This window comes from Simochromis diagramma, unplaced genomic scaffold (genome assembly GCF_900408965.1).
Source record: "Simochromis diagramma unplaced genomic scaffold, fSimDia1.1 OVJJ01000603.1, whole genome shotgun sequence".
Taxonomy (NCBI): Eukaryota; Metazoa; Chordata; class Actinopteri; order Cichliformes; family Cichlidae; genus Simochromis; species Simochromis diagramma.
This window is the reverse complement of record NW_024387414.1, coordinates 16446444-16462656: the sequence shown is the minus strand read 5'-3', so window position 1 is coordinate 16462656 and position 16213 is coordinate 16446444. Positions and strand designations below refer to the sequence as shown.

General features: G+C 38.2%; 1 protein-coding gene across 1 annotated transcript; it reads right to left on the bottom strand.

Moving 5' to 3' along the window:
- Positions 1-11800: 11800 nt before the first annotated feature.
- Positions 11801-15783, bottom strand: irf8 (interferon regulatory factor 8). Its single transcript, XM_040011521.1, has 9 exons — positions 15648-15783; positions 15290-15501; positions 14715-14898; positions 14412-14509; positions 14087-14144; positions 13626-13673; positions 13104-13496; positions 12841-12956; positions 11801-12668 (listed from the first exon to the last, which is right to left on the bottom strand). Exons 2-9 carry the CDS (start codon positions 15458-15460, stop codon positions 12474-12476), a joined length of 1263 nt encoding a protein of 420 aa, XP_039867455.1. The 5' UTR covers positions 15461-15501; positions 15648-15783; the 3' UTR covers positions 11801-12473.
- Positions 15784-16213: the final 430 nt, after the last annotated feature.

The window sequence follows — 16213 nt, the reverse complement described above, 5'->3', positions numbered from 1 at the left end:
GGTCACGTGTGTGACGTCTAGAGGCTTTAAATGTAGCAGAAACAACAAATAAACAATTATCCCAGAGAGCTCATAGACAGATATGATCTGCTTTTCCTGAAGGAATCGCTTAGGAAAATGAAGGAATGGAATTATCTGTGGTGTGCATCAAGATGGCAAGCACTGCCAAGAAGAATTAGATCCTGTTTGTTATCGGTGGCATACGGGGAGCCTTTGGAAATAATACAAACTTTATGAGACACTGTTTTCCACAGATTTTACATATTAAATGCAGAGTTGTAAAGTAACACTCTAAGCAGAATTTTCAGGTATCTGTATTTTACTTGAGAACTTTTTACTTTTACTTTTTATCTGTACTCTCTATTCCTTTTGGGTTATCCGTTACCAGTGCTTATCGCATACAAAGGGATAAAAGAGGCACAAAGATAACGAGCTTCAGTTACATTTACACACAAAAGCTGTAAGAACTGTCCTTCAAAAAGTAACTACTTTTTAAGTAGCTACTTTAATTTCAGAGCCTTTACTTTATCACTTTTACCTAAATTGTTGAATCAGTACTTCAGCTAAACTAAACGAAAACCAATGTACCGTGCTGTAGTGTGTGGCTAGTTTATAACCTCGTGATTCCACTAGGTGGCAATGTGAAGCTATGAAAGCTGAGGTGAGCTGCCGGTTTTTTCTTTCAGCACTGGCGTCTTGAAGCAAACTCATAATGAAACGTGCAATAATAACCAATAACTCATCTTTCACCAACAGCATATTTCCTCTTTTCATAAATTTCACTATTTCCTTCTCATGCCGTTGAGCACTCTTATGACATTAGACCTTTCTTTTTGCCCTAAATTACATAACAGGATTTTCCCCTGCGCACTCTCTATTGATGTGAACTGCAAACTGTGCAAACCATCATGGTTAACTAGCCATAGAGGATCTGCTTCAGTGCTGCCACTTTTTCTCTTCTTCGACGGGGCACGGCAGAGAACGGCAACATGCAAATCTCGTGATAAAAATACACTTGAATCCCTCACTGGGTTTCTGCTTTTAAAAATGCAAATTCTTCTCAATTTTTCCTGTGTGCCATATTTTGCTTTCAATCCCCCCTCAAAAGTGCTTATTATGCATGAATACATTGTTATAAGTGTACTATGTTCACAATATCACAACCCATAACTATGCAATATTTATAACAGATCTAGCACTTTTGTATTTTTAATTCAACTGCATTAACAGGTAATTCCACCTTGGTCATGTGATGGTCATGTATGGATTATGGTATTTCAAAGAGGGAAGTGCATAATGTGACTGTACTTTCTACTAAGGCTTGTGGTCGACAGACAGCTTGGCCCACAGACTCATTCAGCTGTACTGGAACCGATTTAGAGCGACTTTAAATAATCCATAACAGCAGCACCTGCTGCCTGGCCCATGTGTGGCTTCTTATTCTGAGAGAGGTTGTGTAATCAATGTGACTTATGCAGTCGGTCCAACGATATAGTTGGAAACATGGTTTAAAACCACAAAGGTCCTGTTCCTCAATCAAAGATGGAGTTAAATGTAATCCACCACAGATCATGCATGCATGCATGCAAAAACGAAATAATTACAAATGATCAATTCATCGTCAAAGTAATATAAAATTGTCTGTTTGCTAAATGATGTTGTGCAAACAGTGCTTGCTGTATTCTTCTTTTGCATGTAACTGATAAAATAAAGCAATATTGTCAAGACTGTACATATCTAGAGAGAGTGATGTCAAAATATCTGTATTGAAAGTCTGTTTCACAGGTATTTTTCTGCTATCACCTTTCTGGCTACCCACATCCCGTCACCTTTGTGCTTTGCATGCACATACACATGCTCAGACAGAGAGCACTGAGCTGTGAGGTTCATGTCAATATACCTCTTATGCTCGCCTAGCTCTGGTTCCTCTGGGACTGTTACCCCACCCTGGCGTTCCCCTTCATTTCGACATCCATCACCTTCTTTTCGTGTTGATAAGTTTTGCTTCTCTTGAACATGAAACAGAAAAACATCATGCATGAATGTTGTTTATTCACATACTATGCATGTATTTCTGTAGTTAAACGCGAATCAGTATGTTTCCAGTAGCAGCTTATGCCATTTGCTGCTGCTGATAGTGGCAACATCAAGAGCTCCAAACAATATTGTGAAAAAATAAACTTGATGAAAGTTGAGAAGGAAGTCTCATTTTGCCTGATATCAAGAAATCCAACATTCTTTCTAGTAACTGTTGTAAAACTGTTTAGACACATTTTTAAAACAGTTACAGTGTGAATCCAACCTGTCTCACTTAAATCGTTTCTAAAGGTCATGTATAAGGCCTGTGAATTCTGGCACTCAGAAAAGCTGACATATAGGTAAGTTTCAAACTGAAAAAAGTCAATGTTTTAAAAACAATCAACATTTGTCATTCTCATCATAAATTAGTCGTTTCTCTCCCATTCAAGTTTTAGTCCCATAAACCACTTCTCAGTACTCTGCCACTGCACGCCTGTAGAGCAGCTGTTCCTCTTTTTTAGGGGAGAAGTTGACTGCTGGATCTTCTTTCTGGGCTTCTCTCTGTATTTCCTGTCCAGAAACAAATCAGGCGGTCAGGGATCACTCTTGTCAAAGAGTGCAACAAACAGGACGTGGAGTGATGCAATTTTCAGCTGTTCCTTCACCCACTGATTCAGAAATACTGCATTCACACATGTCGTTAAAAGGTGTTTTAACCCAAGCCTCTGATCGCTGATAATTTTCAATTTAATCTGCTTACAGGGTTTCTTTTAAATTACCACAAACGTCAGCTGTTGATACAAATGCCTGTTAGATAAGTCACATGTCAGATATTTAAAGGAAACGTGCATACACAAAGAATGAGGGGCTTGTCTAGCAAATGTTTAAAAAGCAATAAAACGATGTAGCAAATCGACTGTAACCTTTGAATACTTTGAAAGTGATGGTGCCTTCCAATAAAACCCTTTCCTATAAATCTGTAAAGTTCCTTATTTTCACTTTTGCATGTCAATTTTTTTCCTCCTGCGTCACACACTTTCCAGTGGGTGTATGATTCTATTAAACAGTCTTGTTGTCTTCATTATGAAATTGATCAAACAACAAGAATCCGAATATCAGTTTCTGAATGTTTTTACTGCTCTTTGTTCAAAATACATTAGCAGCTTACCCCACCCACCCAGCTCTCCACCCCCACCCTTTCCCCCCCCCCCAAAAGACCACCATAGGTGTGTAACTAAAGGGACTTTTGGGTTGAAGGACATGAACTGATACTGATTAGAGGATATGATCCTAGATAAGTGGCTACCATGTGTGTGGATGTACATGTGCGTTTGTGTATGCGTATGAGTGTGCGTAGGTGTGTGTTTGTGTGTGTTTGTGTGTGTGTGTGTGTGTCTACACAACGTGTGTGTGGTTAGGTGGCTTTCTCCCTGTGTCCCAGGATGTGGGCTCCTCGTCCACCTGTCTCTCCACTCACAGTGTCCTCAGTGCTCTCCCAGTTCCTCTCTGAATGCCTATTCTCATCTCACCCACACTGAGTCTAAACCAGTGTTCTCCCCAGAGACACCACCAACGCCTTCAGCAGCACAACTTGCATAACACAACCTGTTCAATGTAAATCATAACTTCCCACTGAGACATTTCTTACACTCTGACTAGCTCACCTTTCAGGGCTAAGAATAAGTCCTATAATTAGGCTCTTTTACATAATTCTTCAAAAATCTACCAGACCACAAATGAAAAAATGACGTGGTGCATGAAGATATTTTTCATTAGAACTTATAATAATAGTGGATTGCATTTATATAGCGCTTTTCGGGGCCCTCAAAGCGCTTTACAATTCCACTATTCATTCACTCTCACATTCACACACTGTAACTATAAGCTACAGTTCTGTGACAGAAGTGAGGCTGCCATATTGCTATCAGCCCCTCTGGCCAACACCAGTAGGTGAAGTGCCTTGCCCAAGGACACAACGACCGAGACTGTCCGAGCCGGGGCTTGAACCGGCAACCTTCCGGTTACAAGACGAACTTTGAGCCACGATCGCCCCTTATGACTGTGTCTATTACATTACAGCTGATACAAACACTGAAGAAAAAAAGGAAATTAATTTAAAGGTCAGTGCTGAGCCTGCAGCCAACCTCCGCACAATAAGTGAGGAGTCAGCATTAGAGAGAAATCAGGAAACAACAAAAAAACAAGAAAAAATAATTTCTTTAGTCTATCAGAGAAAGCTTTCAAATCGTAGTGATTCCTCTTTTGCTTAATTTCCTTGAAGCGCTGCTTTTCACGGGAAGAACTGCTTCCTTTAAGCGCCTATATAGAGCACAGATTGAAATGTTACAGCAGATGGGCATGGTTGCGTATGATAGCAACATTACTTCTGTTTGTCATCAGTCTCTAATGGTTTATTGTGGGAAGCCTCAGACGCCACAAAGAGATGTTGCAATGCGACAAGAACCACACTGCAGACACTGAAAAGCTGAGCAGAAAAGCGTCCCTTGGCAGAAAACACACAGAAACATTTGTCTACTTCTCTTCCGTCTGCTCACCCTGCAGATCCTGCCATGTCAACACAGCAATCTTTTGGGTTTTTTTTAGTTTTTCAACATAAGTGAAAGGATAGAAGCAGTTCCAAGAATCTATGCTTTAGAAGTAAAAACACTTAAAATAAAATTGATCATTCACATAAGTTAATGTTTTAAGATTTTGTCTCTTCCCAGAAAAACTTTTTCCACTATGCCATTTCTGTTCAAGTGGGAAAGAAATCATATTATACATTACTGTCGAAGAGAATATTTATCACAAGACACAACACAGCATGAGACACAAAATACAAGAGTACAGATCAAGTAAGAGATCCAATTTATAAAGGTAATGCAGTGTTTCAGAGTACCAGTAATGTACCTATATCTTTAAAGATAGATAACTATAGATGGGTCATTTAAGTGCCTAATAACTTAATAATAATAATAATAATAATAATAATAATAATAATAATAATAATAATAATAATAATAATAATATAAGGCAGGCTGACAGACCAGTCTTGTAATTTTTGAAAGTGGTCTTGTGCAATAGTTCTGCTTTCTGAAGTGTTGTTGTTGTTTGTTTTGTTTTGTTGATGTTTACTGTTTGTTTGTGTTTACTTATTTTAAATCATGTACTTGTGCTGGATCATTTTCACAGGAATGTTTTTCTTGTTTTATTTAACACTGACCTGTGAATCATTCAGGCAGACTTTGGGGATTAAACTGTGCTGTGTTTATAATATGACTAATGTTGTAGACACATTGAGTAATGAATTAAGCAACTGTTCTTTGTGACTTTGGTACTAGCTGCCTGTTACAAAAATATACAATTCCCTGGCATTTCTTTAATTAAATCTATGAAAAATGTCAAAGATAACACACTTATAAACGTGGTGATTCCCAAAGAGCTGTAAACTTGGTATATCATCGTCTGGAAAGCATCTGATTAAGGCTTCATTTGTCAGCATGACAGCAGTCCCAAACACACTGCTAAAGCACTAAAAGCATACCTGAACAGAAAAATACAATGGGACACTGTCAGTCATGAATTGGCCTCCCAGTGCCCGGAGCTCACCATTATTGAACATTATTAACAGAGAATGGAACAAAGAGCAGCCCAGAATTGCACAAATTATGTTTTTTAGCTTATATACTATATTTCTGTGTTTGCACTTGTTTTAGTAAATTGACATCTATTTACCATTTTCCTAAAAAATATATATATAACAGCATGAGGGTGGACTCAAGATTTTTGAACTGCTTTGGATGAAATCGTTGTTGAAACAGTACAAAGCACAATATTTCAATCTTTTGATTCAAATTTGTAGAATGGATCAAGAATGTATGTTTTTATCAAACATACAGTACATTCTTGGTGAAACTAAGGGCCTCTCTTTCTTCCTGTAAAGGCCTCCAAAGACAATCATGGTAATTGGAAGAGTCGAATTCATATTGCAGAGGGACAGCGTTTGCAGTTTTTAGACTCTCCAAACAGAAATACAGAAGTGAAGTAAAGCTTTGAGTGAAAACATGAAGTGCAAAGACTTGACTCCCTGTGAGTCAGATCTGTACATATGGAACATGGAACGTGCACATATTTATACTGTACCATGGTTCTTCATTTACAAGAATCAGAAGTTAGTGGTAGACAGGAAAGAGGGGGAAACAGGCAGCCTAGCTCTGTAAAAAGGTGACATCTGCTTGGCAGCAAGCTCTGTAAGTTCAATGCCAGACATTTTAAGAAACAACAACAGTAACCTGTAGAACTGAAAAGCCATGCTACCAGTTTTACCGTTAGACCGATTTACTGTCCACTTTTTAGGCTAACCTTGCTGTTTTCTGGGTGCAGCTGCAAATTTACTATACAGTTTTTCCTAAAAGCATATTCTGTAAATGCTGACAAAGTAATAATATGTGTTTATCTAGCAGTTTAACAATGTGGCTGACACTTCAGCAGAACAATAAACACTAAAATAATCTTTACCAACAGAAAGAAAAACTAGATGAACTTGCAAATAATTAATCCCAAGCAGAGTGATTACATTTTAAAGCTTCAAGAAGGCTATAGCTGGGGAGAGCCTCATTAAACTTTGATGTTCTGGATGGACTGAGCATGTTTTCAAATTAAACTGACACTCATTTGTCATTCATGTGTATAATCACAAGAAAGTGTAAAATACCTAAAAAATATAAATTAGTTTCTTCTAGTGTCTAACATGGTATTTAAGGGTGGAGGGGGTGAAATCAGTTTCCTGTGACAGTTTTTGAAGTAAGTTCCTGTTCTGTGGAACTTAGACAGTACTCCCCCATGTAAATAACCACAAGCACACACAGACAGACACAGTATTCCACCTGTGTTTTTATTCAATGAACCATTCAATATTCTAATTTAAGTGAAAGGTTTTATCCAGAGATGTCATATGAAGAGCACATGACTCCTTTAATTGGGTGATTTTTGTGTGAGTCATTGCAGCAAATCTGCTTGTCATTATTAAAAGCTATTTCAAGTCTTACCCATCCCTGGTACCCAGAAGCATCTACATACTAAAAATGTATGATGTTGGGTCTATAATTATTCTTTTCAACCAATGGCTTGTACTTGTGGTCTGTGTTTATGTTTATGATTGCAATTATTGCTTATTTGTTAAAACTTGCTTTTTGGTCTATTTACACGTATTTGTTCTCTCTCTATTCCTGTAAATTCCACTTTGAACTACTTTTTCTTTTACTTTAGGTTCTTAACTTAATGAAAACAATATATGTGCACAATATGGTGTAGTGAGTGAGTACAATACAATGACTACCATAGTAACCAATGCTTTTCGTATTAGGGAACCGAAAATACATACACACACAAACTGTGTGTGTACTAATAATTTTCATGTCACAGGGACCCATCAACATTCCTGAAAATGTATGTGATTAAATGCAGTGATCTGGAATTAAATTTAACCTGATATTTGATTTTCTTTGGAAGTACAAAACAGCAGAGCTGAAGCTGAAATTTTGTTTGTTTTGGAAACTATAAACACTGACCACTATATTAGATACACTTTGCCTTTTGCCTTCAGAAGTGCTGCATGCAATATGCTCAACAAGGTGCTGGAAACATTCCTCAGAGATTTCGGTCCATCCTGACATGACGGCATCACACAGTCATCACACAGTTGCTGCATATCCATGCCAATCTCCCTTTTTGCACAACATCCTAAAGCCTCAATTTCCTGTCCTTAGCTGACCTAAGTGGCCTCTAGCATGGTCTTCTGTTTCAAGTTGTGCATTCAGAAATGTTCTTCTACTTATCCTGGTTGTTCAGTGGTGTTTTTACTTACTGTTTCTTTCCTAACAGCTTAAAGCAATCTGGCCATTCACCTCTGACCTGTGAGGCATTTTCGCAAACAGATCTGCTGCTATATTTTCTCCTTTTTTTCTGTCTTTCTTTTTTTTGCCCATTATTTGTAAACCCTAGAGATGGTTGTGTGGGAAAATCCCAGTACATGAGCAGTTTCTGAAATACTCAGACTAGCCCATCTGGCATCAACAACCATGTCGCATCCAAAGTCACTTAAATTACCTTTCTTCCCTATTCTGATGGTGTGTTTCAACTGCTGAAGTCCAGTCACTTCATTATACCTGCATGCCTAAACGCACTGACTTGCTGCCATATGGTCGACTGATTTCATTTTTGCATTAACAATTGAATAGGTGTACCTAATGAAGAGGCTCAATAGTGTACATGCTTATTTTGAATTTTAATTCAATAATGATGAAATTGACTGGTTATTTAACATCAAAATAACATAATTACAAGAGATCTCTTGGATGACACTGTGTTAAAAACAGACATGATTCTCTGATAGAAATCACTGCAGATGCTCTACACAAGGCCCCCTGAAAACCACTATCACTCTATCCAAGATGCTTTAATTTAATCATACTGTACACACTTCCCTACCAATAATGACACCATATACCCAGTTTAACGCCTTGTCTGATACAATCATGGCCCACAGTGACCAACTGTGTGAAACACAGAACAAGAAGTAGATGAAGAAGAAGAATGAATGTCATTGTCTTATTGGGAATCATTTGCTCATTTAATGGTAGCAGTTAATCCCTTCTCTTCCTGTCTTTTGTCATCATTAGTCACTGGGAAGATGTTTGTGTGTGTGGGGAAGGAGCAGTTGAGAGATTCCCTGACATATGTTGTCTAGATCCCTCTTTTAGTTTCAGATTGTGTCTTAGTTTCATCATTTCTAAGCCAGAGCCATAAACATTGTGTGTTCATAGTAAATGACCATTTTAGTAGTGGAGGTGTTCCCTCTAAATATACATTTGCTGCTGTCACTGTGACAAAGTAAGTGGCAAGATTCATGGGTAGTTGCTTTTATAATGATTTAAAAATTTTCAAACTCAATAACATGGTTAAGTGTTGTTTCACAAGAAGTGTATATGGATCCTTATGTCCTCATATGTTATTTGTTTTTAATCACTTCATCTTCACAATCATTTGCAGTTACTGTAGGTAAGCATTTTAAAATACATACATTCCTATTTCTTTTTCAGTTTCTAAAGTCTATACTAAATAATGACCAAGATTATTGTTTGTTGTTTGTTATTTCCCAGCTGACATGCACTAGAGGTCAACTTATGTTTCAGTACAGTTTAGAGGGCTGGAAACTTACATGAGGTGGGTAATTCATCACAAACACTCATTTTGCTTTTGTTTCTGGTATCAGATTGTGATACCAAAAACAAATGTCTGGTATCAGTTTACCATTTGGGTGTAGAATCAAGTCATAACCTGTATATAAAAGATGGAAGCAGACTAGTCAGTTACTGGTTTGTGAATTCCCATTGGAAGTTTCAACTTTAGTGTTATTGCCTCCAGCATCTTGTTCTTTGGAGCCAGAAATAACCCTATTTAGATGACAGGGTGAAATGCTAAGTTATTAGCTAATACTAACAAGCTTGGTTAGCAAGCTGCATCCATAGACTGTCGAGGCATTCCTACTAATAAGTATGCACCAAAAACAAAGCAACACAAAAAACCCCAGTGATATTATTTCTAAGATTATAATATTAAAAATAATCCAAAAGACACCAACAGTGTAAACATATGGAAGAAGAAGAACTCCAGTTAGCAGAACTGAACAGCCACACGCTCCAAACTTGTAGCTTTGGCATAGTTAAGGTCATGAGGCTCATTACTTTGATCTTAGGATAAAGTTGCTGTTTTTTAATTTGTTCTTTTGTTTTTGTTTTTTATTGCAAGTAACCTACATTAATACAGAAACCCAACAATCATATGACTCCCTATGAGCAAGTGCTTTGGCAACAGTGGAAAGGAAAAACTCAGTTTTAACAGGAAGAGAGAACAAAGACATTCTTTGGAAAAGAGTCATAGATTCATAATAATTAATAATTAAATGCAGAGTGGTTTATAAATAGATAGTGAGTGAAAAAGGTGAGTGAAGAAGAAATACTCAGTGCCTCATGGGAAGCCCCCAGCAATCTAGACTTATTGCGGCATAACTAAGGGAGGATTCAGTGTCACCTGATCCACCCCTAACCACATGCTTTGTCATAAAGGAAAGTTTTAAGCCTAATCTTAAAAGTAGAGAGGGTGACTGTCTCCAGTGATACTGTACTACGAGGTCTTTAACGGACGTTGTATGTGACAAGAACGATTTTAAATTCAATTCTGAATTTAACAAAGAGCTCGTGAAGAGAAGCTAGTATACTCTGCTCATAACAAACTACAGTAGTCTAGCCTTGAAGTAATAAATGCATGAACTAGTTTTTCAGTATCACTCTAACACAGGATGTTTCTAGTTTTACAGATATTGTGCAAATGGAAGAAAGCAATCCTACATATTTGTTCAATATGCAGACTGAAGGAAATATCCTGGTCAAAATTACTCCAAGATTCCTCACAGTGTTGCTGGAGGCCAAAGTAATGCGATTTAAAGCATCTGGTTAGAAACCATATTTCTAAGATTTTTAAGGCCCGAGCACAATAACCTCAGTTTTATCTTAATTTAGAAGCCAAAAATTAGAGGCCATCCAGGTCTTTATATTCAAGCAGTTTGACTAATTGGTATGTGTCGTCTGGCTTTAAGAATAGATAAAGCTGGGCTGAATAGAGGTGGAAATGTATGCTATCACTGCTAATAATACTGCCTAAGGGATGGATGTATAATATAAACAGAACTGGTCCTAGCAAAGAACCCTGTGGAGCTCTTAACCTTAGCGTGGGAATATTTGTTTTAAGTGAGCACAAGGGTTTTGGTAAACCACTTAACAAAGTTTACAGCAAACTGATTTAAAGCTTTAGTCACACAGGCAACCTGTCGGCAACCATCTAGTAACCATCAGTTGCTGGGGAAAAGTGTGGCTGTAACCAATTGATAAGTGGCTGCTGGAGGCTGGTAGAAGCTGTTTGCATGAAATTGGTTGCAAAGACATAAATGGTGCTGCAACGAAAACCTCCTTGTGATTGCTTTGATTCATAGCAGGTTGCTGCAGTTACTAATAGACCTTTTGCTTTCAAAGTAAAAGCTATGTCTCACTACTGCAACCAAAGCATTTCAAAAGCTGCACCTTTTAAAATTTTACTATAGCTTGAAGAGTGACTAGCAAGTATTTGCAGACAAGTTAGTGTTCCCATGCAAACTTTGAGTGAATCACAAGGTAGCTTTTTGGCACAGCACCGTGGAGCTGATTTCAACTGGTGACAGCCAGGAACCTCCAGCTAATCAACTCGTCAGGGAAACTCATTTTCAGGGAAACCATTGTTACAGTGTTCCAGACCAGTCTCTAGGCCTGTGTGAGTAGGGCTTGAGTTCATACTAGTTATAAACTGTGAGTAGTTTGAACTAAGTTTTTGTTCTCTACACTGGTAAGATTGCCTCTCTTTCTATTTTCTCCATTTTGACAAACTGTCGCTGAAATAGTGCTCCAAAAAATTAAGGAAATTCAATAAGTGCTTAGATTGTGTGTACTTTAGCTTGCAATACCAACCATTCCTGGACTACCAAGCATAGGATAATAAAATGGAATCCCTGGTTTCATTACAGTATGCTTTGGGAATATGCTGGCATAAGTTTAACACATATATCATTATTTAATGTAATTTCCTTGATCTGAACAATAGTACTTTCTCTACAGGTCATTTTTGCCAAAATAGAATAGTCATTTTTAAACAACACATAAGTATGATTGTACACAAATGAATACAAATGTAGTTCAGTAAAAAAGGTTTTATTTGAAACACGGTCTACAAAAGGTTGAACTAAAGATCAATCATTTAAAAAGTCTGATAGTAAAACCTATCTTTCATTAAATGCCACTTTGCATCTAAAACTTTATGCAACTTTTATCAACTCAACACTTGATAAAATTTGGTTGTTTATTCAGCTGGTTGTCAAACAAGAAAGAAACTCAAAAAGTACGAAAAAGATAGAATATCAAAAATAAAATTCAGTGTAGCAAACTAAATTGCTTTTATATATCAAACTGCTGCCATTTTGCAAAAAGACTTTGACTAGAAATCTTTATAGATACGAAAGATTTGTAACTATAAAGACTTGAGTTGTAGGAAATACAGTATTTGAACATGCATGAATATGCTACCTGTTCTCTTGAGTTGGATAATAAAAACATCTTACAAAAATGAATCAGACGTTAGGCAGAGTTATGCCCTGTATTTACACAAAAGTAAACATTACTTGTATAGAAAAATTTGTCGACTTTCTAATATGGAGCTTCAGCTTTAAAGTCTTATAGTCAAAGAAGAAATGTGCTCTTTCACGTTTGGCTCGCCAGCGTGTGTTAGAAAAGCAAAGAATGTTCTTCTTATGTTCTGTATTCAGTTTAGAGCAAGCTGAAGAGCTCTTGTCAGGTATTACTGCTCACATCTTAGGCAGTGATTGGCATGTTGTCCCTGTAAGTTGGCCTTTGAGGAGCACTGTAGCTGCACAGATCCTGGTAGATGCGAGCCATCTGGTCAGTGGCCGCATCATCAGACATCTCTAGGTTTGGGTTGTTGCAATAAGGCTGGGCACGACGCATGTTCATTGTCTCAAGCACGTGCTGGCAGTTCACTGAAGTGATCTGCCATGAGGAGAAAAAAACCCCCAAAAATTATGTTTTTAGTTTTTTCTCAGAATAAAGCCATAACTAGCTCTTGTTTAAAAACTATCAAGGCTCAAAAATAAAGTGATATTTCTAATGCTTTACTAGTCAGCACTCTGAGTGAAACATGTTATCATTTCACACGTCTTACCTGGACGATGATCAGTTTGTTTTTGGCACTGTTGTGATCATGCAACTCTTCTCCAAAACACAGAGTCACTGTTGGATCAGGAGCAGGAATCTGACCCTCCTGGTACAGCTGTAGAGCTGGAGCATATAAAACAAACGAACGGCTGTTTAGATAATCTTCGCAAATTATCAGTATCTAGTCTTACTTCCTTTAAGCGAAAGAAATAGAAAACAAAGCTGTATTTTTCTGTAAATCCAAAATATGGAACCAATATAGAGCCTCACCTTGAAGAAACCTTGCTGTATCAAAGATCTTGACAACAGCATCCCTGTCGAGTTTGCCAGGCATTGAGCCATATTGCGAGCCCACATCTCCCAATCCGCTCCAGAAGACACGGCTCTGGCACAGCCTTTTGATGTAGATGCCGTCTTGGTTTGCACGGACCAATACACCTCTCTCCAGGTGGCCCAGAAGCTTGCGCGTGACATAGCGCTGCCGTTCAAACTCAATGAGTTCAGCAGGGGGGAAATAAACACTCTGCATGCTGTCTGAACTGTAGAGGGCACCCCGACCCAGGGGATGTTGCGGAGAGATTCGGCATCCTTCAGGATGAGTCACCAGTGTGGAGTGCATCAGCTTTCCTCCATAGTAAAAACTGATCATCATTTGGCAGAGGGCTATAGAAGAAAACATTTGGTCAGATTCAGAAATGAAAACAAATACGTACAAATGTAACAAAAATATGGAAGCTGAAAGCTTGTTTACAAATAGATGATATAAGGTCATGGATAACAATAAGCAAATACCTGAACTGAGACTGCTCGATGGCAAAGGTTCCTGATGCAGTGGGAAAGCTGTGAATTAGAGGAGGAAGAGGTGGGTTAAGGCCTTTTTTCAAGGCAGTGGACACAACCACAGTGTCATGTCTTTACTTTGCTGCGTCATCAGAAATGCCATTTCTCTATTACAATCTCACGAAGAAATAATCACAAGAGTCAGCAAAGTTTTACAGGATGTTAGTCAATTCTTCCATTGCAGAATTCAACAGTCAAGTAAATAACCTCCATTTAGCACCCACAAATGCAGAGACACTGAGTTTTCCGCTGGGTTTATTTTGTGAATAAATTCAAGCTTATGTCTCTCAAAAGTGGTGTCACAACAACAGTGTGATATATGAAGGCTGAGAGAAAAGACCCAGTGCTGTGAATAGCTTCATTTAATCTAGCTGTGTGTTGCATTGTAAACTGGGTACAAAGTATAATCTTACCATTGACACTGCCCTGGGACCAATATTCTGGACTGGCTTGGATGCTACAGCTTTCCTCCTGCAAAAGGACAATAATATAATAAGATGTTATCAAAAGCACCTTTGTACACTTTACAGCTGTGAAGAAGTGGGATGGTTTTCATGCTGAGTGTAACAAGCGTGAACCCCGTGAAGTGCGCGAAGTACTGCAGGAGACGGCACAGTGTGGTAAGGGGGAAAAAAAGTGACAAGAAAGCTAAGTGACAATAAAGGCTAAGTGCATCTAAATATATGTGGGGGGTGGAGTGGAATGAAAAAAAGACTTTAAAGTTAGACATCATCTCACCTCTTTAATGAGCTCTTCTAGCTCGGGGTTGCAGTCCATATCTGTGATCTCACCAGAGCTGGTGGTAGCTGTCACAGCCATCACTGAACTTTTGCCGTCTGTGGGTGAAAGAATAGTACACAATGAGTCGGTTCAAAGTGCATATATACTCTTTTAATTATTCACTGCTATAGGAACTACAGTCTGTAATAAGTATTTTGCTCTCAGTTCTAATCACAAATGAAAAAGTGATTTTGCTAACTGCTAGAGATAACAGAGTGTATTGTGAGATATGCCGTGTACTGTGAGATAACACAAACTCACGTTTTTGCTCTTCTTCTGGAACAATGCGGTACACTTTATAAGGCTCAGAAATATCAAGCTGTGACCTCTCAGTCACCTCCTCGAAGTCAGGGCTTTTATTCAAGGCGCAGCGAAGTCTGGTCTTCCATGTTGCAGGCTCAGCCTTGTCCCCCTCCTTAAACTTGCCTTTAAACACAGCCCAGGCCTTGAGGATACAAAGAAAAGTATATGATTGTACTGGATTAAACCGTAAGAATTTAAGAAGAGACATGTACATCATTTTTGTAAACTCTTCTTGAGAAAGAAAGAAAAAAGAATGAAAGAAAGAAAATCTAAGTTATATAGCTACACCACAATGCATTAAAATGTATCGACACTTCATAAGATAATAACTCTAAGTTAAAAATGCACAAAAAGGACAAAAAGAAAAAAAAGTGAAAAATTATTTTAATAGTCTAAATCACACAAAAGAATCAGCCTTAAAGTAAGAGGAGAAGTGTTGGACAGCTTTAAGAATCACACCAGTTCTGGTTTTAGCCGCAAAAAAACAAAACAAAAAACAAAACAATCTTTAAATGGGGCAAAATGAGACAAACCTTAAAAATGGATGCGTCTATTTCTTGGTTGTAATCCTGTTTTCCTGCGTGTTTCCATGGAATTCGGAACATAGTGCGGCTTTCATCCTCCCACAGGAGTCCAGAATACTGCGCACTTTGGATCTGCTCCATCAGCCACTGCTTCAGTCGCCGACCTCCCGTGTTTGACATCTTGATGGTGGAAACTCTCTTTTTAGATGGCGCGCTTATATCTATATGTGGAAAATGTCGCGTAAAGTTCGTTAAATAGTATAAGTTAACTTTCTTTAAGATATTATGAAAATGTCTTATTCGAGCCGAAGTTTATAAAGCGCTATCGTCTTTTTTAAAAAGAGAGATTAAAATCAAAGGCACTTACAGATTGACAGGTAGATAAGCTCTTGGCACGGGGTTGTGATCTTGATAGAATGCGCACTGTCAGATTTAATCAAGTGAGCTCTCCGAAACGCATGCCTTTAAACTTTTTTGTGCCCCGTGTCATGAATGAATAAATCTGTGGTAGGATTTGACAACGCTGCCACACTCTGACCAATGACGAGTACTGACGCTTCAGTAAGACTGCCCATACCGGAAGACTTTTTCTTCTAACCGTGGGCATTTACAAGAAATGGCCTGACACAGACGATGGTTATAAAGTTACTGCCTACGCTAAAAGCTGCGTGGACGGGGCGCTATGAATAAACCCGTAAAGTCACAAGTTACCTTGTGCTTTGAGGGGATTTCTACTCTCCAGACCAAGGTACTATATCCCTTCTGCGCCCACTCATCCTCCGATGAGAAAGTTTAGAAGGTCGTGCAGGTAAAAGTGGTCAGCTGTCAGTGCGATGGTGAGGTGGACTGATTCCATGTGTCAGAGACACCTGGGAGATGTTACACTGTTACCGTTATTTAAAATGATCGTGATTATATGTGAAATATTAGGCT

Coding starts and splice junctions, on each gene's coding strand:
- irf8 (XM_040011521.1), bottom strand. CDS start 15,460: ATGTCAAACACGGGAGGTCGGCGACTGAAGCAGTGGCTGATGGAGCAG. Junction 14,145..14,411: donor TAGAAGAGCTCATTAAAGAG/GTGAGATGATGT, acceptor GTCCTTTTGCAG/GAGGAAAGCTGTAGCATCCA. Junction 13,674..14,086: donor GTCCCAGGGCAGTGTCAATG/GTAAGATTATAC, acceptor TCTAATTCACAG/CTTTCCCACTGCATCAGGAA.